At 41.6% G+C, this 25,775-nt stretch overlaps 1 protein-coding gene across 4 annotated transcripts in view; it reads left to right on the top strand.

The window, feature by feature from the left end:
- The first annotated feature begins 14,553 nt into the window (after positions 1 to 14,553).
- VASH2 (vasohibin 2) overlaps positions 14,554 to 25,775 on the top strand; it is a 51,497-nt gene continuing 40,275 nt past the window's right edge. For 3 of the 4 annotated variants that reach the window (XM_072647871.1, XM_072647869.1, XM_072647870.1), the window contains exons 1-2: positions 14,632 to 14,719; positions 15,349 to 15,828. In XM_072647871.1, coding sequence (XP_072503972.1) covers positions 15,553 to 15,828 — 276 coding nt within the window. In that variant the 5' untranslated portion in view covers positions 14,632 to 14,719; positions 15,349 to 15,552. Of the gene's footprint in view, positions 14,720 to 15,348; positions 15,829 to 25,775 lie in introns of all 4 variants that reach the window. The other variant, XM_072647872.1, reaches the window with a different exon arrangement.

Here is a 25,775-nt window from a genome sequence, read left to right as displayed (position 1 = left end):
GATCACAAAAAATTGCCCTGGTTTTAAAATGATAAAATAAAATGAAGTCTTCAGCGAAAGACGATGCTAACAGATAAGTTGCTCTTTAATCTGAGAGGAGCCAATAAAGTCCCAATGGGAGAGTCTCACCCAGAGGTTTGGGGGCAAGATGGAATCCTTTCTACCCTCATTGGCTCTAAGTAGATATGGACCCACTGGAATTTTTATAAACAGCTATAAAATATTGGAGTTGCATTTCCAATGAGTTATAACAATCCCATTCACTAATTATGCCTTCCAGTTCTACAAAGATGCAGAAGAGGCTCTTTCATCTGTAATCACCGCTGTTATCCTTTGATATTTCCCAAGTAATAATATTATTATTATTACTACTCCAAGTATTATTGTTTGTGATTATTTAATTATATCAATTAAGTCAAGGTTAAATAATAGTGTATAACAATTAATACTATAACAATCATTATTACATGTTTTTACAATGTTTCTGATGATGTAATAATTATCATGAGCAATACTTGTAAAATGTAATAAGTAATATGAATATAACTGGTAGTGGTAGTAGTAGCAGTAGTAGTAGTAGCAGTAGTAGTGGCAGTGGTAGTAGTGATACTTGGAGTATTGTCCTCTACCCCCTGGAGAAGTCTTCATTTCTTTTTCTAAGGTAATCTAAAAAGCATCAATGAAATATTTTTGAAAATACAAACAAAAGGGGCAGGTAGATGGCAGAGTTGGTAGATCACAGGTCCTCAAGACACATCTAGCCTCAGACACTTACTAGCTGTGTCACTTAATTCCAATTGCCTCCAACAAGGAAAAAAGATATAAAGAAGATGGCAGAAAGAAGTTTAGAAGTGGACACAAACAAACAGGACAGTGTTGTTGCTACTATGTTAAACTTAATACATGCCTTAATAAAAACAACTGTATGTGCTGTAACAGAAGATCACAGTTTCATACACAACCCTGTTTTTGTCTTTTGTTAATAAAATGTACATATTTCTTAAGTTCATAATAAAGAGGAAAAAAATTTAAATAAAAGTTTTCTAAATAATTCTCATTTAGTGAATTTCGTGGTGGTTCTTTCTTTTTTTAGTCCAGACCTGTGATTTCAAATTGTAGGGAACTCCTAAATGTAAACTTCCCTCATCAAAATGCAGTTAGCCAGCACATCTGCCTGTTATAGAGACTTGCCTAAGACATGGAGAGGTGAAGTGACTTGTTCATATTACAGCCAACAAAACCTTGTTAGCCATGGTTAGTGCATTCAAATCTCTATACATTCATCCTGAATGGTTTAGGTCAGAGATGGGGAATCTTCGGCCTCAAGGTCACATGTGGCCCTCTAGATTCTCAAGTGCCACCCTTTCACTGAATGGGATTCTGTCAAAGGGCTGAACTTAAGGACCCAGAGTGCCACATGTGGCCCCAAGGCCTCAAGTTCCCCACTCCTGGTTTAGGTATTCAGTGTCCTTTCAAGCTCTTCCATCTCAAGATTCTAACGTTGGCTCTGTGCAATTTCAGGGCCCCCACATCCTTTCTCAAGGTCTTAGTCTCCTCATCTGTAGACTAAAGGGCTGGGCTAGATTGTTTGTTAGACCTCTTCTAGCTTTAAATCCTATGAATCTACAAACAAAACCATATTATATTGAATTGATGGAAGGGACCTCAGAGCTATGTACACCTGGTTTACAGCTGGATGCCCCCGAACTTCTACCTGCAGCAATTTAGATTCTCCTTAATGCTAGGACAAACATGTCATGAAGTGGGAATCTAGATGATACTGTATCACAGATAACAGCCTTTTTGTATTCTAAATACTCAAGTGAGCATGTCGTTTCTCTGAGCCTTAGTTCAAATCCAGACTCGGACACTTACTAGCCGAGTGAATCTAGGCAAGTCTCTTAACCTGTTTGCCTCAGTTTTTTCATCTGTAAAATAGGGTTAATAATAGCACCTGTCTCCCAGGATTGTTGCAAGGATCAAATGAGGTAATTGTAAAGTACTTAGCATACTGCCTAACACATAGTAAGTGCTATAATGTTAGTTATTGTTGTCATGAGGAAAGGATTTTGTAAAACCTTAAAGGCCCATGTAAGTGTGAATTGTTATTGGATAGTGATTTATTGCTACTGATGAGAGGCAGCATGGTATAGAGCATGGAGCCTGGGTTTAGTTCCAGCCTCTGAAGAATCCTGGCTCAGTCAGCCTGGGCAAGTCTTACCTCTCAACTCATATCTAGGCAATTCTCAAAATCTATAACCTGGAGAACTGAAATATTGGTAGAGTATTTCCCCACCCAGCTGTTCCATATACCAATGAGATCACTGGTCCAATCCTTATCCTGTCATTCCTATATGTCCAAATTCTTCATTTTGCAGATGGGGAAACTGAGGCCCACGATCTTCATAGAAAGAGACAACCATTTGGGAAGAAGCCAACCACACAGTAATGATGTCAGACAACTAGACTGCATTCCAAGGGCTTATGTTCCCTTTCAGTCAGCCTCCTTCAAAGAGTGCTGGTTTTAAACTACCACATGCCAGATCCTCCAGGCATATGTCTCATTGTCCCGTGGGGGAGGCCTCTCCCTTGACTCTTCCCCTATGGAATGTTTATACACACACATCATGAGAGACAGTGTGATGTAATGATGGGGAAAGGGGGGAGGGAAGGAGAGAGAGAAGCAGAGAGAAAGAGACAGACACAGAGATTGAGGGGGGGAAGAGAGAGGGAGAGACAGAGGAGAGCGACACAGAGAGACACAGGGAGAGAGGGAGAGGAAGAGAGAGAGTCAAGATAATTGAGTTTTAGTCTGGGCTCTGCTTAAAACTAGCGGTATGACTCTGAACTGATAATTAACTATGTGCCTCTAATGTGATGGATTTGGAGTCAGAGGTCCTAAGTTTTAACTTAGGGATAGTGCTGAACCTTCAAGACCTAAGTTAAAATCCTACTTCTGACTCTAACTATGGGATACAGATTGTTATTTATCATTTATGATTTTGTTCAGAAAACTCATTATACTGTTTAAATCTAACTTTGTGTGACTAGAGATTATTTGAATCCAAAATGTCACCCTGATCTCAGGAACTCTCCAGGAATGACAGAGATGAATACACAGAATTTTAGGTTTCTCCAGGTCCTTTTTGTTGTTTAGTCACTTTTCAGTCACGTCCAACTTTTCATGACCCCATGTGGAGTTTTCTTGGCATAGATACCAGAGTAGTTTGCCATTTCCTTCTTCAGCTCATTTGACAGATAAGGAAACCAAGGCAAACAGGGTTGAGTGACTTGTCCAAGGTCACACAGCTAGTAAATGCCTGAGGCTAGATTTGAACTCAGGTCTTTCTGACTCCAGGCACACTGCTATATACACTGAGCCACCTAGCTGCCCATCTCTAGGTCCTACATCCATCCAAAATATTCTTGTTTTGGGTTCCCACATCTGGGTCTTATTTTGGGTCCACCTGAGCTTGTATTGTGTGTTTTGGCTTCTATCTCAGTTGACCTTGTTTACAGGCTGTCTCCTCAGCAAGATTACCCAACTGAGTACATATAGTTGGTTGATACCTCTTGTCAAAATTTTGGAAATAAACTTTCCAGAGCCTGAAGGAGAGGGAGCTACCCCTTTTTTCTGACTCCCTCTCCCTACCATATGACCTAATATACTTCTTTCTGAAACTATTTTAGATTTAGAAGTTTATTCTCATGAACAACAGTGACCATAGGTGAGTCACTTTAATCTTGATATGCCTCAGTTTCCCCATCTGTAAGATGATAACACCACCTATTGTAGCTACCTCATAGAGTTGTTGGGAGGTTCAAATGAAATAATTTATGCAAACACCTTGCAAACTTTAAAGCACCCTATGTCAGTTATTAAATGATCCTCAGCTACTTATAACTGACCTCTTTGGACTTCAAGCTTCTTATTTGTCAGGTGAAGAGGTCATATCATTTATTAATTTAATGAACATTTATTATATCTTCATGGCATGGTGTTAGGCAATAGTGCTTGGATGATTGAAAGTCCTTTCCAGCTCTCAAATTCTATGGTTCAATGACTGCACCTACAAAAGCCATTCAGGTATGCACGAGTCACCTGTGTAAGCTTCATTATAACTTTCTGGCTTATTCCACCTCCCCCTGAAAAAGATTGGTCTCCTTAAGGGAAAAAAAAGATAGCACATTTATAATTGTCTTCATTTCTAGATTTCATCTTTCTTGCTTTAATTTAAGAACTCAAGATAGAATCACAGCTATAGAGACTTACTCTGGCTCACCTGGTACGGGGAAAGATGAACTGAGGTTCAGAATCTGCCAACACAATCCTAAGCTCAGTTTCCTTGCTCAGCTTACTCTCTGGACACAGTTGTTGTGATTATCTGGGCAGGTGCCTATTTTGTCTTCTTTATTAGACCTTTCTTTGTGGGGAGAGGAGGAAGGTGGATATTCTTTATTCTGAACTTCCAATAGGATGGGATTTCCCCTGAGGGCAAAGAGGCATGGATTCAGTTCCCTGAATATATGACTCATTATGCATTTTTCCAGGGGAAAGGGAAGTAACAATGACCTCCCACTCTAAGAGTAAGCCTGGCCTACTGTGGAGATTTTCCCACCTGTTCCCATAAACCCTACTACACATGGTATGCACCCTGTAAGGATTCACTAACTATTTTGATGACTGTGAGCAGAAGTTAGACATAGAGATGCTGAATCTTAGAACTGGAAGGGATTTGAATTGTCACATAGGTCAACCCTCTCACCTGACAGATGGGGAAACTGAGACCCGGCAAGGTTAAATGACTTACCTAAGACTGCACAGCTAGTGGCACAGCCAGGATTAGAATCTGGATTTGGGGAATTTTTGAGTCCAAGGCTCTTTACATTACATCAAGCTGGTTCCTCTAGGACAGGGATTCTTAACCTGAACTTGATTTTTAAAATTTTTTAACGTAATATTCAATTTTTTCCCCAATTACATGTTGAAACAATTTTTTCTAAGTTTTGAGTTCCAAATTCTACCTCTCCCTCCCTATCTCCCCTCCCCTCAATCCCTGAACTTGATTTTAAAAATATTCTAATAACTATTTCAAAAATTGTTTTCCTTTACCATCTTGTGTTTTTTTTACATATTTAAAAGCATTCTGAGAAGAGGTCCATGGGCTTCATATCAAAGTGGTCTATGACACCAAAAAAGCTTGAACTTCTCTGCTCTAGGCATAACACAGATGAGAACTCACAGGTTCCTTAATGCTACAGACCTCTTTTGGACCTTTAGAGCCCTCACAAACAACTACTCCCCCAGGAAATGGATTTGGGGAATGATTCATGAAGGCAGCTCAATTCTGAACCTGAGCTGTAACCAATGTTATATTATGTTTATCTGCCTGCATAAGCCTGAGTCAGTGTTTCTATTTTCCTCTAGAACACAGATGATTTCTTGTTAAACTTACTTGACTACTGTATTCCCAAAGTGCCAAAAAGCCAAAAGGGGAGCATTTTTGAGGTGTCCCTGGCTGTCCCAAAGTCACCCCCACTCTCGCTCCTTTTTCTGGGCTCTGCTTGATTAAGCACCACACCGCCCAAGTATTTGCAAGATGCCTGATTTCCTCAGGAGGGAAGGGGAGGCGACGGAGAGGCTACAGGAAAGTAGACAAAAGATTCCTCACTAAAGGCTGTCATTGTAATAGAATGCGGTAAAATTACATACAGATGCTCAGCTCCTACTCCAGGCAGAAAGTTGCTGTAAATCAAGAAAGTCTTAAATTTCTGCTCCTGATGGCCAACTGTCCTTAAAGAGCCCTGAAACTCGAAACCCCGGGCAAAAAGGCAACTCTCAGTTATGCAGGGCTGAGGCTCCAGCTGGTGGATTATCCAAACCCTCTGTCCCTCCCAAACTCTGAACTTATTTTGTTCATTTCCCAGACATTAGCACCCCTGTGAGAGGCTGATGATCAGAAAATCACAGAAAGTTAGAGCTACAAGGGACCATGAGGACTGAAAACCTGTCTCTTCATTTTGAGGTTCTTAAGGTTTAGAAAAATGAAGCAATTTGACTAAGCTTGTTTGTGACAGAAGAGAATCTGTGTCTTTCCTGGACCACTTTTTTTTTTTTTTTTGCTTCATTCAATTGATGAAATTCTAATTCCTTTAAATCAGAGGTTCTTAACCTGAGGTACCAGAACCCCCCAAGTGCTCTAAGAATAGATTTCAGGGTTTCACTAACTTGAATGGGAAAAGTATACCTTTTTGGTACTTTTTTGGGACAAAGCATATTTCCATTAAGCGCTAAAATTTAGTATTTCCTTCAACTGTGAATGTTGACAGCAAATATGATTCTAAAATAGGGTCCAAAAGCTTCCCAAGACTTCCAAAGGGGTCTCCAATGCAAAAAGAACCTCTGAACTTTAAAGAGTCTATCAAGCACTAACTGTGTGCATAGCATTGTAAGAAAATCTACACTGTCCCTGCCCTCAAGGAGCTTACGATTTGTAGGGAGATATAGCAATTACAAATAACTAAAATACAAAATAACAAGAACAAAAAAGAATATAAGAGTGAAATTCCTTGAAATCCAAGGAGGCAAAGGTTATTACTGCCTTGGGAAATCAAGGATAACTTCACAGAGGAGTTGACCTTTGAACTGGGCTTTAAAGGATGGATAAGAAAACAAGAGATGGGAAGTAGGAAGAGGATGGGTGGTTATTCCCAAGCATAGGGAATTGTGTCAGCAAAAACTTAAATACAAACAAGTATATGAAAAGTTATTATTTGGCCCCAGTTTAAAGTACATAAATAGGGATAAAGAGATAAAGCTGCAAGATGGTCAGGGGTAGAAATTATTACTAGGAATTCTTAAATCCAAAGAAAATTCGGATGGAGCAGAGGTTGTTTAGTAGCCAGATCTTACCACAGAATGAGGGACTGACTGTGCCCCTGGAGAGCTGTCCATACTCTTGTGGATCTTTCAACCCCTGAGAAGAGGACAGAGGGTAGAGATGGGAGGTGGGAGAGAGGAGACGACAATAAAGCAGTCTTTGGAAAGAGATACCACAGTGAGAGAACCCTAGGAAAAATGGTTTGAGTAGGCAAGGGAGCAGCCATCTCACTTTGTAACATAGTGACCCACTAGGTTTGAGGGAGAATAAGCATAACCCAGTCAAAAATTGGTACTCTGAGGAAAAGCTCTGTTTGTTTTGGTTCCAATTTGTTATGAAGGGGCTTGAGTGTTAGGCTAAAGAATCTGAACCTTGATCAGTAGAGTTTTGATAGAGTTGTGTGACATGACCAGATTTTAGCATAAAGAAGAACAGTAGTGGCATGAAAGAAGGATTGAAAGGAGGGGAGGTATTGGAGTAAGGAAGGTACATTTAAGGGCTATTTCAGCTGCCAAGTTCAGTGGCTGTGAATATTTTGTCTAGAGTGGTAGCAGTGGGAATGGAGAAGGACTAGGCTGAATAAACATTGCCAAGGTAAGTCCCAAAGACCTTAGAGCAGTGCCTGGCACATCTAAGGCTTAATAAATGTTTGACTTGCTAACTAAGTAGATTCAAGAGATGACAAAAGAGGGACAAGTCGAAATAAGTTTTCCTAGCCGGAAAACTGGTTGAACAGTGGTACCACCACCAGAAATAATGGAGTCAGAAGGAAGAGAAGGTCAAGGGACAATGGTAGCAATAAACTTGGTCTGGGGCATGTTGAGATTAAGTGTTGGTGGGATATCTCTTATTTTTCAATGGGGGGAAAGATGAAAACACAAAGTTTGGAATGCATATTGTTTTTCTTGTGAAATAAAAAGTGGGAGAAGGAAATAGAAATGTTTCAGTTAAAATGAGATTTTAAGGATTATCTGTAATTACAATTGAATTCCAGATTCTCTCTGATTCTCCTCACCATGGAGGGACATGAATGGTCTATAACATTTCTTTCCCCTTGAAGTAGTTTTGCAAACAATGACACAAATGGACCTCCCTCCTTCCTCTCTTTCTTCTTCCCTCCCTCTCTTCTTCCCTCCCTTCCTTTCTTTTTTCTTTCTTCCTCCCTTTCTCCTTTTTCCTTCATTCTTCCTTCCTTGAACATTTATTAAAATAACTACTGGACGTAAAATAATTTGCTCAGCATTGGTGAGATACAAAGTTTAGATAATATATGATCCCCATGGAGCCTATAGTTTAGGAGGAGGATGACACATAGATAATTTTAATATTCAATATTACCCAGTGACTACACTAGAAAGTTCTAAAGTACCATATAAGGCCCAAGGAGGAAGAACGTCATGAGCTAAGGGAATTAAGAAAGGCTTCGTTATGGAGAAGGTGACATTTCAGTTTGGATTTTAAAAATAATAAAAATAGAATGGAGGCAGAGAATGGAAAGGAACATTTTAGCATATGGAACAAAATCTTGGTATAGAAAGACCTCTCTGGTGTACCATATTTCACCACATAATCATCACTGATTTTATGCCAAAATTTTACATAAAAGTAGGGTGCAACCATTACTTTTAAGAAAATTTGTGCCAATATTACTTGTCTTTTAGTTTCCACCAGTCTCACACTTAACTTTTTACTCACTGAAAACTGTCTTTCCACAGCTGTTTCCATGCTGTTCAGTGAACACAATCACTTTCACTTGAAGCCCACAGAAGAGTTTTTATATTTACCCATAATCAGAAAGAAATGCTTCACACATTAATGTATCACTGGCAGATGAACTGTACAGTTTAGTTAGAGCGGGAAGATGCCAGTCTTACCATATCATGTGACTTACTCATGCCCGCTCCCCGAGCACCTACAGGCTCTTCATTGGGTTGAGTGACAATACCATTAGTACTGCAGCACTGTAAGCAAACCACGCAAGTTGGCTTTCAGAAATATACTCTGACAATGCATGTGCACTGAGAATTGTAGGCTAGAGGTTCACGATGCACAAAAGATAAATGCGTATTCCTATGCCACTTGTGAATACATTGCTGCTCTGTTTACCTGTTAAGCAGCATGACAAACAGAATCATATATGTGATAATTACTCAATGAAAGGTTATTAACCAATTTTTATACTGAAAAAACAGTGCAATAATTATGCCGAGGCAACCATTATGTGTTGAAATACAGGATTCCATGAGGTACTGTGTTCTAATATTGTAGCGATGGTGACTCTGTAAGCTAGTTTGTGTTTTTTCTCTCTCTGTCTCTTTCTCTCTGTTTCTGTCTCTCTGTCTCTCTCTATCTCTCTCCATTCTGGACTTGTTTCTCACCAAAAAAATAAATGATGGGACCTCAGGAAAGGGACACGGAAATGACTTCTTTATCATAAAGTCTGTAACAGAAAAAAGGAAAACTTCCATGTACCCTAGGTTTTGTTAAGATGAGATTCAGAAGTTTCAAAGAAAAGGGTAGTTGGAACCCAGTAGTCTAATATTCTGCAGGGAAACTCAATCGAAGAGGAGTAGGAAGCTCTCAAGAGAGAAATTCTGAAGCACAAGCAGAGATGATTTTAATGAGGAGGATAGAGGAAAGTTGTCAAGAGAAATGAAAGTGGGTACACAGGAAATTCATTAACAAACTCAGAGTTTAAAGAAATATATAGAGAAATTGGAAATAAGGGCAAATAACTGAGGATGAATGAATGAATGAAGCAGCATGTATTAAGCATTTACTATGTGTCAGGCACTGTATACTAAGTACTAAGAACACAAATAGCAGCAAGCAAAACGGGCCCTGCTCTCAAGAAGCTTATGTTCTACAGGGGAGCTAGACTGATGGTGACCTGGTTCTGGGCCAGATAAGGCAAGAGCTTCCGCATAAGAGTCCAGGGTCCCAGAAGCAAAGTCTGAATTCCAGTGCAAGGGGAATGGGGAGGATGGCCCAAGGGTAGAGGAATGATTTAGAAATGTCTTGAAAGGATGAATCCAAGAGAGTCCACCAAGAACTGTGTGAGGAGTGTTAATGACCAGACCAAGAGGAGGCTGATGATGGAGCTGAGCAAAAAATATCTATATCTATCTACATATGTATGTGTATACACACATATATACATACATGCACATATATATACACATATACATACATACATGTATATGTATATGTATATACATATATATATACATATGAGTAAGTGACATGTTGAGGGTAAGAAATAGTACACACAAGACAGTGAGACGTTGACTCAGCATCTAGTAGTTCAATAGACAATGCCGAAGTATGTAAAGTTAGTCAGTCAAGAAACATTTATTAAGCACCTACTATGTGGGAGCAGCTAGGTGGCACACTGGATAAAGCACTGAGCCTGGAGTTAGGAAGACCTGAGTTCAAATGTGGCCTCAGTCACTTACTAGCTATGTGACTGGGTAAGTCGTTTCGCCTCACTTACCTCAATTTCCTCATCTGTAAAATGAGCTGGAGAAAGAAATGGTAAACCATTCTAGTATCTTTCCCAAGAAAACCCTTAATGGGGTCATGAAGCGGTAGACACAACTGCACAACAACATGAACAAAAGGCAAAAGATAGTCCTTGCTCCAGAGAAGCTCATCAGTAATGTGGGAGACAGCTTGCAAACAATTGTAAAAACAATCTATATGCAGAAAAATTAGAAATAATCCACAGAGAGAAGTGACTAAGATTAAGATCGATCAGGAAAGGCTTCCTGTAATAGTTGGGATTTTATCTGGCACTTGGAGGAAACCAAGGAAACCAAGACGTAGAAATGAGGATGGAGAGTATTCCAGGCAGACGGACAGCCAGGGAAAATGTCCGGGGTGGGGGTGGGGGGAGGGAGTCTTGATCAAAGAACAGCAAGGAAACCAGTGTCACTATGTGGCGAAGTGGAGAGAGGACTAGGTCTGGAGTCAGGAAGATTCATCTTCTTGAGTTCAAATCTGGCCTCAGACACTACCTGTATGGCCCTGAACAAGTCAATTCACCCTGTTAGCCTCAGTTTCCTCATCTGTAAAATGAGCTGGAGAAGGAAATGGCAAACCATCCCAGTATCTCTGCCAAGAAAACCCAGAATGGGCCCATAAAGAGTCGAACACGACTAAACAACAACAACCTGACACATGCTGTCTACGTGTCCCTTCCCCTCTAGGCACTCCATATAGACCATTCTGTAAGATTATAAGTGGAAGAGCAGATGCTGCCCTTGGAGAGGGCATTTCCTTACCTGGGAGATCCCTATACCAATGGAGGGAAACATATTTGTCCATGTTTGGTTGTATATGTTTCCTATTCCCCTTTTTAGGTTAGAAGATCTTTGAGGACAGGGGTTATTGTTTTGCATCATTGTCTGAGCAGCACCGAATCCAGGACTTTTGTATCATAGGTGCTTAGTTTGTTGAATTGAACTGAATTTCAGAGAACAAGCATTGTGCCACAAAAGTCTCCATCTGAAGAGAATAACCCAATTTCATCTAAATGCGTATAAATGTGATCCTGTCACTCATATTAAAAGCAGTGTGGTAGAATGGAAAAAGCATTGGATTGGGAGCTAGAAAATCTGGGTTCATATCCTGTGTGACGCAACTCTCTGGGCTTCACTTTCAACATCTGCAAAATGGGGACACTGGTACTTGCCCCTCTACATACCTCACAAGTAGGAGTACACTGCTGAGGGGAATATGCTTTCTCAACTTTAAAGTACCTCATAGACATGAGATGTTCTTACCAGAGTCTGGGACAGCTGGTTCTAGTCTTGGTTCACCTGAATATTGTTTAATAAAAATACCTTAAGATATCAACACTATATCTGGGTGACTTCACAATAAAGGGACATTTCTACCTTGTTCTCCAGACTTAAATGGTTTCTGAGGCTTCCCTTTCCACCTCCTTTGCAAAGCTGTCAAATCCTATTTCTGCACTCAGTCACCAGATTTACATGGCTCCAAAGATTTCTGGTTAGTGTAGACACTGTCATATGAATCATTTGTCAGGTTAAGTGAACACACCTTTATTAAGTACCTATCACTGTGCTATGCACTGAGAATACCAAGAAAAGCCAAAAAAAGTTATTGGAAGGAGTAGTGCTAAGCTGTCTCTTCAGATCCTTTCTAGCCCTAGGGTTTTCATTCAGGCACAGTCCTGAGTTACAAGGACAAGAACAGTTGTTTAGAGCTAGGTTAAAAGGGTACTCCAAAACATGGCCTTTGCCAGGGATCCTTCAGTATTCACAGATGGGTTTGACCACTTGTGATTAAGAGGCTTGATTTTCTTGTAAGAAGTTCTTGTGCCAAGTTTCTGATTACGGCTTTCAGGTCTTTAGCCATATACCCTTAGACCCTCCCCATCTAGGATTTCCTGATAATATATTGGTAGGGGGTGAGTGAGAGAGAATGGAAGGACAAAGGGGAATTGGGCAAAGAGAAACTGCTAAATAAGGGAGAAATGAATGTTTTCACTGAGAAAGGGCACTATGGAAGTTTGAAGCCTGGGACCTTATCTAAACTTTGTCATCTTCCCCAGGGTCTAATGAAGTGCTCTGCACATAGCAGCCTCTGAAATTGATTGAAATACATTGTTTCCCTCAATCCTCATTACAACACTGTGTGGTGGGAAAGGGAAATACCAGGGCAGCAGTTTTACAGGTGAAGAGATAAGAAAAGGTAAATGATTTACCCAAATTCACACAAATGACAAATGACAGAACCAATGACTGAAACCCATTGCTTCTGACCAGTGTTCTTTTCGACACACTACATTGCCTCTCTGTGGGAACTCCCTTGTCTTTCTCATTGAACTTCTGCCAATGACTGGTAACAGTATACCCATTTTAGAGACGGGAAAACTGAGACCCAATAGCAAAAATGACTTGCCCAAGGTTGTTCTTTTGGCTAGGACAAAGAACTAGAATCTAGTTTTCCTTACTCTCGAGTCCAGTGCACTTTCTACTTAGCCAACAGCTGATCTTATTAAAGATATATATCCAATAGGGGACCCTTAGAAAGGCATCTAGTATACTGGCAGGAATATTGTCACTACTTTGGGCTTTGAAGACAGCATTTTGGGGGGTGTCTACTATATGCAAAACAGTCATTCAATAATAGTCCCCTTTTAAATGTATACCTGACTAGGATCAAGATTTCTATCCTCCTGGGAAGTTATTAGCTTCATTAGCTTCATTCCTTGTAAAGTCCTTGGAGGATTTTACACATCACCTGTGCTGCATCCTTTTGTAATGTTGCAAATTTGTTTTCTGCAATGTGTCTTATACCCCATTAAACTGTAAAGTCCATAAAGGTGGGGTCCAGATCTTATCAAAACTTTGTGCCTGCCTGCAAGGATTTAACACACGTCGTCAGGGGTGTGTAATTTATATCCTCTACCAAAGCAGATAGAAATCTTCGAACTCAGAGAAACTTTTGGAAGTTACCTGAGAGGTAAGTGACTTGCCCAAGGTCACATAGTGCCTACCGGATGCAGACTAATAGTTGTTGGTGACTCCAACTTCACCATTTAATCTACTCTGCCTCTCTGCTTCTTATGCAGCAAACATTTAGAATTAGTTGAATCCCTTCATTCACATTCACTCACATTCATTCACTCCTGTATGTTTCTCTCTGTCCTCCCTTCCCAATTCCCCTTTGTTCTTCCATTCTGTCCCACTCACCTCCTACCAATATATCGTAAGAAAATCCTAGGTGTGGAGGGTCTAAGGGTATATGGCTAAAGACCTGAAAGCTGTCATCAGAAACTTGGCACAAGAACCTCTTACTGTGTGTAAGATACTGTGCTAGGCACATTTGGGGATATTCCTTTGGCATCAATTCCGGAAGACTGTGCAGGTAACGGAAGGAGACATCCCATTTGACTTTGGTGAGGGCAGAAGATAGATTGAACTCTTAAAAAAAAAAAAAAAAAGACAAAAGTTAAAATGAAAGGGTCTAATTTACCGTGAGGTTCAGAACTTCAGTGAGAAGCTCCGTAGTCCCCTTTGGGGAGGAGGGAGGCCGACAAACCCAGTTAGAAGAGCGAGGCACCTACCAAGCTGGCTGATGATCCTTATGGCTGATTTCCCGGGATTGAATGCGGGCCTATAAACTCAGATTTAAAGGACTTTAATCCTTAATAGTCTCTTAGATATCATTCCCCATGACTTCTTGGATGGTTTTAGGTATCTAAACATATGATATGAAAATTATAATAATGAACTTGTTTACACATATCTTTTAAAGGGCCACCTGCCAGAACCTTCATCCCTGGTGGGGTCAGGGTCTCCTCCAATGCATACAACAATATTGCCAATCCCTCCGCCACCTTTTCGGAAGCCCAGGGAATCCCTTCTCGCATGCTGCTTTTCTCCCCTCCCGTGGACTGCAGTCCACAGGGAAAAACTCAGCAGTAAGTACATCAGCCCCACGATCCCGCCTTCCATCCACACGAACTAGGAGATGAATGTCCAGCGTACGAAAGCGATCCGATTTCGCGTGGAGGCCCGGCTCTCCTTCTTTTACTCCCTCCCTCCCGGGGATCTCCCTGAGCCAATCAGAGCACCCCGAAGCGTCCGGTTGTAGAGCTGTGGACCAGGGGATCCGCCCCTCTTTGTTGCGCGGGCCAATGGGCACATTCGGAACATCGGCGGCGGCCGGGTGACATGGTTATATGTCACAAAATAACATTCGATAATGGAACATGGAATAAAGCGACATCCTCAGCAGCAGCAGCTGCAGCAACAGCCCCAGCCGCCCGGAGAGGCTTTGCTGCAATGAACCCCCACTATCCAGAGGTAAGAGATTAGAGAGGCTTTTTCTCCTCCACTCGGCCATTCCCTCCGAGCCTTCTGCATTGGAATTGGGAGGTAAGGGGGTGGGGCGGGGAGCGATTCGGTGCTTCAGCAGGAGACCGGCTCTTCATTTCACCTGCAGGGACTGGGGAGGGGTCCTTGGGAGAAAGAAGGGGTGTCCGAGGCTACCGCGCCTCTGCTCTGCGGTCCGGGGCGCTCACGCGCTGTTGCCTTGGCTTCGCGGTGGGGTTTGAAACCGTGCACTTGGACTCCCGGGTGTTCCTCGTTCACTTTCCGTGGACCTCCTTTATTTTTCCTGTCCTTTCCCATCTCCCTCCGTCTCCGTCCAGGTCTGTCTGTCTGTCCACATATGTGGGGCGGGGAAAGGGGGCGCGGTGCATTGTGTCGATTGTAGAGAGGACCCTCTCGGTGATGCAGGGGAGGTTGTGTTCAAGTCCCCTCCACCCCCACCCCATTCCCCTGCCTGTCAGCTTTTCGAAAATGCAAGGATGCTTGGACCCAGGGCAAGGACGCCGAGCATAGTACAGTCCCCGCCCCCCTGACAAAACAAATCTACCCTTCGCCTCCTTCTCCACTTGACGGTATGTCTCTTCTGTCTCTGCTGATTTTAGGCACAGTCCCTAAGAGAAGAGGTCCAGCTGCCATCTCTCTGTTAATAGTAGTGTCTCCTTTGCCTGCTTCCTGCGGCAGCCAAGAGTGCAATGGAGAAAGCTTCCTTATTTATGGGGCACTGATATCGGTGACCAGAAATATCCTGAGGGGCTCACTTTCTCACTTCTTCCCACACTCTCCCCCAATCTTCCTCCCATCCCATCATGACTGGCTCCACATCCAGCGCTCACCACTGCCCCCACCCCAAGGGTGGCAAAGGAACGAGGTCCAGGAGCACTCACGCACGATCCATGTGCCTCACCAGCAATGGGGGGTCAGAGGAGGAAGACAAAGAAGGAGGGGTGCTGTTCCATGTCAACAAGAGCGGCTTCCCGATTGACAGCCACACCTGGGAAAGGATGTGGATGCACGTGGCAAAGGTACACCCCAAGGGAGGAGAAATGGTGGGGTCCATCAGGAATGCTGTCTTCCTGGCAAAAGTAAGTAACCTTCCTCGCAGCATCCTTTCCCTCTCCCCTCCACCTCCCCAACTGGTTGGATCTATCTGGAACCTTTTGAAGTGACTTTCCTTCTCCACCCACCTTCTCCCCTCTCCCCCAACTCTTTTACTCACTGAGGTGGATGTCATGGAAAATGTAGAAATTGGGAAGAGAAGAAAGGACGCTTTCAATTCAGGAATTTCAGTTCCGGAAAGACTATGCCTGGGCATTCGTGAGTGTTGAGCAGGAGGCTGTATTCCTCAACACGTACCTTCACTCTCTACTTCCATTCCCCCTCCCCCTCCCCCCAAGGAGAGCGAATAAGCTACGGACATCACTCAGTACCGCCTAAGCCAATAACACGTAGCGCTCCCCTCCCCCCAAGGAGAGACAGCCCTACCGCTATTCGTCCTTCTTTCCTCCCTCTTGCAAGTGATTTAACAGGAGATGAATGAATTTGTAGTCACTCAGTCAGGTTTCCCCAGCGTGAATCATTTCTATGCTCAGTGCCAATTTTGCATGACAGTGGCATTCACCCTCGAAATTAGAAAAGAGCAGTCCTCATCTTCCTAGCTCCTCTGGGTAATCTGGGATGAAGTTATTGCCTGTTAATTGGCATTTGGGCTGTAGATAAAAGGATTTTTCAATTAAATACCAGGATATAGTCTTACTGAATAGAGGGGACAGAGTGAGGTGGGTAAAAATGCCTGCTAACAAGCCTGAAGATCAATCAACCAACAAGCATTTATTAAATACTTAAATGTCAGGCACGATACTAGGCACTAGAAATACAGAGAAAAGTAAAAATCGTCCCTGCTTTCAAGAAACTCACCTATGGGGAGAGGAGGGAGGGAGATAACATGTGAATAACTAGGTAAATACAAAATATATACAGATTAGATAAAAGGTGACTGAATGGGTATGTCAGAGGCCAGAGACCTGGAGTGGACCAATGATGCCCTAGTAATATTAAACCACTTGCAAGAGAATAGTGTTGGTGAAGGCTTGGGTGAAAGGCAGCAAATGACTGTACTGTGAGTGTTTTGTGGGCCTATCAGATTGTCCACTCCCTGCCCTCCCCTCTCCTTGAGAATGTGCTGTTAACTCCAATGGAGCCTAAGTAAAGGTTAAGGTATGGTGTTTGTTTTCTGTGTCCTCAACCTCCCATACCTGAGCCTGGAGGAAGGATGGAAGGACACCACCACTAGAACAAGCCTAGGGTTTGATCCTAGGATTCATTAAGTTCCTCCACTTTTTGTCATGGAATTATAGAAGCTTTGGAAAGAATCTTAGAACCCCGGCGTTTCATTCTAATAGCATCACTGACAGGTTGAATGTCTTCAAATGGTAGGGAGTACACTACTTCAAAGACAGCCCTGTCTTTGTTCCACTGTTCAGTAGCTAATGGTGATGTTTTATAACTCTGATGGTCAATTTAATTCAACCTGAGTGCCCAGTTTGTGCTGGGCACTGAAGATCTGGGTTCAAATACCAGCTCTACCATTTAATACCTATGTAACCTTGCACAAATCACTTAACCTCTTCTTGTTGTCGGTTTCCTGATATGAAAAATGTGGGAATTGTACTAGATGGCCTCTAAGGTCTCTTCTAGCTCTAAATTTATGATCCTATGATATTCTGATATTTTGATGGATTTACAGTCTTATCAATGTGAATATTCCTTCCAACAGTTGAGATTACAATACATTTATACTTTGTGATCCCAAGAAATTCTTATACATGATGTCCTCCCATAGATCCTCTACTGGGAGATCCATTCTACATCCTGGGAGCCTTCTTCTAGATTTTTTAAATTGGATAGACACCATCCAATTTAACATTATTTGACCTTCACTCTTTCTACTTCACCCATTCAGCTTTCCCTTTCTGATAATACATCTCTCTACTGGCATTTTTACTGTTTCTCTCGTGCAACTCCTTTGGTAAGATGCTTCGACCAACTCATACCTACCATATTCCTCTCCACTACCCTTTGTGCAACTGACAGCTTTAATTCTTCAAAGATTGTGGTCTTCCATTAGGGACTGGGGAGACAATGGACATGCTTGCTACCCTCAAGGAGCTTATATTCTACTGGAGGAACTATGACATGTGTATAGACAAATACAATACAAAGATTATGATAGGAGCAAGGGAGAGATCTGTTCTAGACAAAGTGCTCTAGGAACATTAGAGGAAGGGGAAGAAGACTTTTCACTGAAGGAATCTGAAGTGGCTACCTGAAAAAAGGCATCTCAACTGACTCATGGAGGTTTCTAAAAAGAGGGGATGAGGAAGCTGTACATTCTAGGCAGGGGGAATGTCTATTGGAGGTCAGAGAACAATTTAGTAGTTCAGGCTGGCAGGAACGTGCATAAAGGGGAAACAGACTAATATGAAACGAGTCTGGAAAGGTAAGTTGCAGTTTCCTTAAAAGTTGGGTTAAAGATCTTATATTGTCTCCTAAAAGTAATGGGCAGAACTTTTTATGCTTTAGGCAAAGTTGAGATGTTAAAAAACTCATATTTTATGTTTACTTTGCATATATTTTGTTTTCACTGTATACACTGCATATCAATTTCACGAAATATGGTTCTCAGGAACTTCCAATCATTGGTTCTTCTAATCTCCAGTCTATTTGCCACTCAGCTGTCCAACTAATCTTCCAAAATTCAAGTCCTGACCATATCACCCCCATAATTCAATTAATTCCAGTGACTCATTATTGCCTCCAGGATCAAATATAAAATCCTGTGCTTGACTTTTAAAGTTCTTCATAACTTGGGCCCCTTCTACCTTAAGTCTTTTTATGTTTTACTCTGCAATTCAGTGGCTTCTTTGCTGTTCCTTACCCAAGACACTCCATCTGCCAACTCTCTAAATTTTCACTGACCATGCCCCATGCCTGGTAATCTCTTTATTCTTATAGCTTCCTTCTCACTTCCTTCAAGTACCAGTTAAAATTCCATTTTCTACAAGAAGCGTTTCCTAGTCCTCCTTAATCTTAGTGTTTTCCCTCTGCAGCTATCTGCATTTTATCCTGTCCTTGTCTTGTTTGTATATAGCTGTTTACATGTTGTCTCCAACAGTGGAGTGTAAGCTCCTTGAAGGCAGAGTCTGTTTTTTTCCTTTCTTTGTGTTCCCATTACTTAGCATAGTGCCTGGCATATAGTAGGTGCTTAAGAAATGCTTGCTGACTGACTGTCACACCTCTCACCTGATTCTCTTATTCGTTTGATTGCTTCTTCTCAGTTTCCTTGGCTGGGTCACCATTCATCTCCCCTTCCCCAAAAGGTTTTTGTACCCAAGGCTGTATCTCAGGCCCTCTGATCTCAACTACTTCCATCAGTTCAATGATCTATAAGGAGATGATTTCTGCATCTGTAGAATTCACTCTAATCTTTCTCCTGAACCCCATTTATCCATCAACAACTGTCTGCTGGACATATCTACCTAGATATACCAGAAAAATCTCCAACTCAATATGTCCAAAACACAGTAGATCACTTTCCCTCCTCAAAATTTTCTTTCTTCTGTTGAGAACACCACTAAGACCTCAGAATCATCCTTGACTCCTTTCCCTCCATCATCAAGCAGTTGTCAAGTTTTTGTCAATTCTTTCTTCACATCATCTGTCACTCTTCTCTGCTAACATAGACATTACCTAGTTCTAGATTTCTTCCCCTCTTGTCTGGGCTTTTGCAACAGCCTTTCAGTTGGTTTTTCTGCTTCTCACCTCTTTCCTCTCAAATCCAAAACAACCTTTCTAACGTACAGGTCTGACCATGTCACTCATCTTGATTCTTCAGTGGCCCCCTCTTGCCTCTAAGATAAAACACAAATGTTTCAGCCTAGCATTTAAAGTCCTTCACAGAGTGGTACCAGCCTGCCTTACCAGCCTTATGTATTGAGCATTACTTTCCTTCATGTACTCTATGGGCCAGCCAAACTGGCCTGTTTGTGTAATATTTCATTTATTTTTTAAAATTTTAATCAATTTGTTTTCACTTTTCAACAATCACTTCCATAAGTTTTAAATTTCTAGTTCTTGGCCACCACAAAAAGAGCTGTTATAAATATTTTTGTACATGTGGGACCTTTTCCCATTTTTATGATCTCTTTGGTATACAGACCTAGAAGCGATATTTGCCAGCTGACGTTTCATTTCTTGTCGCCATATTTTTGAACCAAATGCATCCCTCCCCAGCTAGAACACCCAGCCCCCCTCCCCCACTTACTTGGTTAGTTTTCTTCAAAGTTCAATTCAGATGACACCTCCTACATGAGACCCTCCCGTGATTCCCTTGGCTGCCTCCATCTACCCGTGGACTCAGATATTTACTGGTTGTATGATCATGGACAAGTTGCTTAAGCTCTGTTTGCTGTAAAATCCTGCCTTCCAGGGTTGTTGTGAGAATCAAATGAGACATTTGGAAAACCCTGAAAACAGTGAATGCAAATACTTAAGAAATGTTTATTTTCTTCCTTCCTTCTCCACTCCCTCACCCCCTCCCAACAAATAACTTTGTATTTGCTTTTCATATATTTTGCAAATAGTTACATATGCTCATGTAGCCTCTCCAAATAGAACCTAAGCTTCTTTGTTTCATTCGTGACTCTGTATCCCTAGTGCCCAGCACAATGACTGACACAAAGTAGGCATTTAATTCAGTTAAATGGTTGAGCAGATGATCTCCGCTGCCCCCTTCCAGCTATGAAATTTAACATTTCATAATTATATTTCTTCCTTTCAGAGCAAATGTCAAACTCAAATAGAAAGGGACCTCTAAACCATCTTGAGGACCACATATTGACTTAGAAAACCACAAATTGACATTATCTATATTCTCTTGTATCTTCAGCTTGTTAAATATTTTCTAGTAATCCATTAGGTTGTAGCCATATTCAAGGGGAGTGTTGTGGGTTTCGTTCAGGCTGTGTCTGATGTCCCAGTTCTAGCACAACACAAAAAAATATTTGAAGACAGCTTTTACTCAGTGTAGTAACTGGAAAAGGATGCAAGCTAAGAATTGGGACTACAGATTTAAAGCTCAAAGGACTTCAGCCTCACCCATACACTTGACAGAGAAGGAAAGTGAAAAGTTGTGACTTGGCAGAGATCACCCAGATGTGAATAACAGAGTTGGGATTTGAATCTAGCTTTTCTAACTTGAAATCCACCAATCCTCCTCCATCCAAGATGCCTAGGTTCTAATCTTCACTCTGTCCTACAACAGAGGTGTCAAACACACTTCCCACAACACTCCTGAGTGCTGCCCGAACTAAATTAAGACATTGTTCCTACCTGATTTTAGTGTGTTGATATATTTTTTTAAAAAAAGAAATACATAAATATATATGATTTTTTAAGTCAATATGTGACTTGTAAGGATCTCATGTAAGATTTAGTGACCCCCACTGATATACAACAAAAATCTTACAGGACCTGAAGCCAGGCCTGCCTTTAACCAGCCTTGCAAGTTATCAGCTGTAGGACTCACTCTGTGTCACTTAGCTTATCCAATTCTCAATATCCTCTGATATAAATATGAGGATGATAATATTTGCACTACTCCACCTTACAGAGTTATTTTGAGGATTGAAGGAGATAATATATGTAAAGAGCTATGGAAATGTCAGCTATTTTTAACTCCATAACCTCAGGCAAGTCGCTTAAGCTCTTTAGGACTCATCTGGAAAATGTAAAGGTTTTACTAGATGATTTCTAAAGTTCTTTACAGCTCTTAAATATTCTAGTTTATACCCCTGTCTGCTTTTAAACATCCCCACTTCCTCCAGTGCCTCTTGCATGATGGAGTTTCTAGATGCCTTACCATCCTATTTACCTTTGTCTGGATGCAATCAATTTTTTATTACTTCTTCTTCTTGTCAGTCATGTCTGACTTTTATGACCCCATTGAGGTTTTCTGGATAAAAATACTGGAGTAGTTTGCTGTTTCCTTCTCCAGCTCATTTTACAAATGAAGAAACTGAGGCAAACAGAATTAAGTAATTTGCCCAGGGTCCCACAACTAGTAATTGTCTGAGGGCAGATCTGAACTCAGGAAGATAAATCTTTCTGACCTGAAGCCTTTCTCTCTATCCACTGTTCTACTTAGTGAAGATTAATTGATTGTGTGTTTACTTTGCTCATCAAAAGTTGCATCCTCAAAGAGGTCTAGCCTCAAGTCTTGTGTGTGACTTGTGACCATGGGCAAGTCATTTGGCATAGATCAATTCAGTGCCCTAGGTTATTGCTGATCTGCATGAAGTGAAAGGTGTTTCCTTACCAAGAACTTCCCATATAATAACAATGAAATCACAAATCTGAACCAATAAATTAAAAATTTTAAATGCCAAAAGAAAAGTCACAGCTTCCCTGGGCCTAGGTGGATGATATCCTGACTTGCTGTGACTTAAACAATCCATAACTTCACGTGCAGCCTTCTGACCTCTCCAAACTGAGCCAGGCTAAACGATAGAGAGACCTTTTGTGAGCCCATCCTTGCAGCCTTTCCAGCTTGGTAAGAGCTGCCAGAGTTTGTTCTTTGCCTGCATAGTCTTCAAGGTCTCATCTATGCTATGGTAAGGCATGGAAGGATTGGTTTTTTTCTTCTGAAAATGCAGCCCCCAAACTGAACACAGTACTCAAAATGTGGTTTGACCAGTGGGATTATTACATATCATGACCTGAATGCTAGACTTCAGTTAATGCAGCTTAAGATCAAATTAACTTCCTCTTCTCCACTCCCAACCCTAACAGTTTAATCAATAATACTTTTGGCTCAGAAAAAAAACCCACTTTTTGTCTATCAAAGACCATTTGGGGGCACTGGAACATACAATCTGCCTGCCTTTTGGCAGGAGCCTGACAAGTATAGGACAGAGAGGACAAGACTTGGCTGCAGTCTGGAGTTCAGTTATTCCTTACTGGGTATTTCCCCATGAATCAGCGAGACACTGACCTGTTTGTCTCAGGCTACACACTAGTCTGAGTCTCTCCTAAGCTGGGACAAATAGTTCTGAGCCTAAGACTTCACCTTGAATTCTCACTTAAAATTCTAAAGGACCAGAGTCGTAGAATTTCAGACTTGAATGAGATCTGAGGTCTTTTCTCCCTTCATTCTTCCTTGACCTCTTTCCCTAAATGCGCTAAACCATCCCTCCTTCTAGATGTCCCTTCTTCTCATGACTTCTGTAACACTGATTGCCCTGACATAGTTCTCCTCCTTGCTCTCTAACCGAATCTTCTCTGTCTACCTGGTCAATTTCTTGTCTTCCTTCTACCCCTTACATGTGGATATCTCCGAGGTCCTGTCTTTGACCTTCTTTTCTTCTCTATCTTTTCTCCTTCAGTGATTATAGCCATTCTCATGGCTTCAATGATCATTACCTTTACACAGGCATAGGGACTGGACCTGTGATTTTGCTGGTATAGAGGAATCCCTGGTGAGAAAACTCCCTCTACCAATTCAGGTTGGCTTTTTCTAGTCTTAGAAAGTTGCCTTGGGTAGTGAGAGGTGTAAATGACATCCCCAGCCTTCCTGCACTGCCATGTCTACATCCCTTCCTGAGCACCTAGCAAGAGCAGCCACTGTGGAAAGCACTTCCTGACTCCTCTGTCAATGATTCTTTACCCTTTTCTTCCTTGTTGGCTGGATATTGATCCCTACATCCTATCATCTGTCAGAATCCTGTCTCTGTTTCAACCCTCTGATCCACTCTTCTCTCTTCAAAGATGGTAAGCCAAGCCTCTCAATGTCAACCCCCTTGCTGCCCAGACTTGGCTGGCGTATCGCAATGATTACATGAGCTGGGAATCACCAACTCTAACTACAGTCCTTCCTGTAAGATGGACACCCTTATGTCAGAAGCTGAACTTGAATTCTGATCTTCCTGATACTAAAGGCAGCCTTTTATCTACTGTGCCATGATTCTTCTCTCTTATTTGATATTTTCAATCCAATGACCCATAGGTGCCTCACATTCAGCAGGTCCTAAATGGAAATCACCTCCCTGAAATAGACTTCTTTATTCTTACTGATGGTACCACCCTCATCCCAGCCGCTCACACTAGTAACTTTGGAGTTAGTTTTTTACTCCTTCCTCTCTCTCATCTCATTCATACAACCAGTTTCTAAAACTGCTAAGGATTTTACTTCCACAATTGCTTTTGTATTCCTTCCCTCTTTTAATTTTCCATTCTAATCACTTTTCAAGTCCTTGTCTCTTTCACCTAAACTATTACAAAGCTATCTATTCTTCTTGCCTCCTTCTTTCATCCATCCTTCATATTATTGCCTGAAAAAAATCTTCCAAATGCTCCTCCCAAAGTGGCATCGATCATGCCATTCTTTTATTAAAAAATTTCAGTGGTTCCCTATTACCTTCTAGATTAAATATAAATTCCTGATGTTGGCATTCAAGGTCCTCCATGATGTGATTCCAGTTTACCTCTACAGTCTTAGTTAGCTTTTACTACCCCCACTTGACATACTCTACATTATAGTTAAACTGGAATTCTCTTTGTTCCCAGTTCTTGTCCTACCTGTGGTCTCTGTGTCTTTGCCCATGTCATTGCCTATTGCCTTTGTCTTTCTTTGACAATCTTCCTATATACTATCAGGTCCACACCCCACCCCATGGAATGGCAAGAGCAGCCACTGTGGAAAGCACTTCCTGACTTTCTTATCAATGATTCTTTCCCCTTTATCCTCTGCTGACTGGATAATGACCCCTACATCCCATCCTCTGCCAGAGTCCTGACTCTGTTCCAACCCTCTGACCCACTCTTTTCTCTCCAAAGATGGTAAACCAGGCCCCTCAACATCAACCCACTTGCTGCCTGGACTTGGCTACTCACACTGATTAGATGAGCTGGGAATTGCCGACTCCTACTACACTCTTTGCTGTAAGATGGAAGACAATTTGCCCTTAACATCTGCTTTGCCTTTGCACCCTTTAGTCTCCCAGATACTGCCATCTAATGCCTCTTAGGACCCTTGGGCTTTGGCATCTGCCCTGCAGTTGAAACCCTTAGGACCAATAAGTCCTTCCATCTGCTCCTCAGCTGAACTCTCCTCTCTGTGTTGTCTCCCCCAATTACAGCATCAGCTCTTTGAAAGCAGGAACTGTTTGACTTTTCTATTTGTATCCCTAGCATTTAACACAGTGTTTGACAAACCTGAAGTATTTAATATATATTTTTTCATTCATTTGTTCACATATTCATTCATTTCTTTGCCTGAAATGGACACCCACCCCCTTCAGATCTCTATATGTTACAGTCTTTTCCTTCCTTCAAAAATCACTTTAGGTCCTGTGTTTTCCATGACCTCTCCCTTCCCCTAAGTGAAAGTGATTTCTCTTTCCTCAAATTTCTGTTAGCATGTTGCTTACACTTTGCTTTTACTCTTACCTTACTGTCCCTTGTAGCGTAGTTACTAGTGTACATGGAGTTCTCCCTTGTACACTTCTGTAAACTTCTTGAGAGTAAAGTCTACGTTTTAGATATCTTCATATCCTCAGAACTTAGCACAATATTAGTTGAATGGGTGACTGAATGAATCACAGAATCAAAATTCTCTCCAATCTTCTAGTTGGAGGAGCCAGAGAATCAATCTAATCCAACTCCCAACTAAAGAGAAATCTCTCTGCTACAAAATGGCTATCCCATTGGAGGCTTCTAGCAGTTAGAAACTCACTCCTTCCAGAGGCAGACCAGTCCACCTTTGGGCACTTCTAATTATCAGGAAGATTTTCTTTATCTTGAGCTAAAATCCTTATCTCTATGATTTCCAGCCTCCACTGTTCTCTGGGGCCAAGAAGAATAAGACTATTCTTTCTGCCTCATGCTGCCCTTCAAATTCTTTCATTCCCCACTTCTGGTCCCCTAGTCTCCAACATCTTAAGTATCTTCTATCCTCTGACTATCCCTAATTCCATCA

The sequence above is a fragment of the Notamacropus eugenii genome, chromosome 2 (assembly GCF_028372415.1).
Source record: "Notamacropus eugenii isolate mMacEug1 chromosome 2, mMacEug1.pri_v2, whole genome shotgun sequence".
In the NCBI taxonomy this organism is placed as follows: domain Eukaryota; kingdom Metazoa; phylum Chordata; class Mammalia; order Diprotodontia; family Macropodidae; genus Notamacropus; species Notamacropus eugenii.
This window is presented reverse-complemented; position numbering and strand designations above follow the sequence as displayed.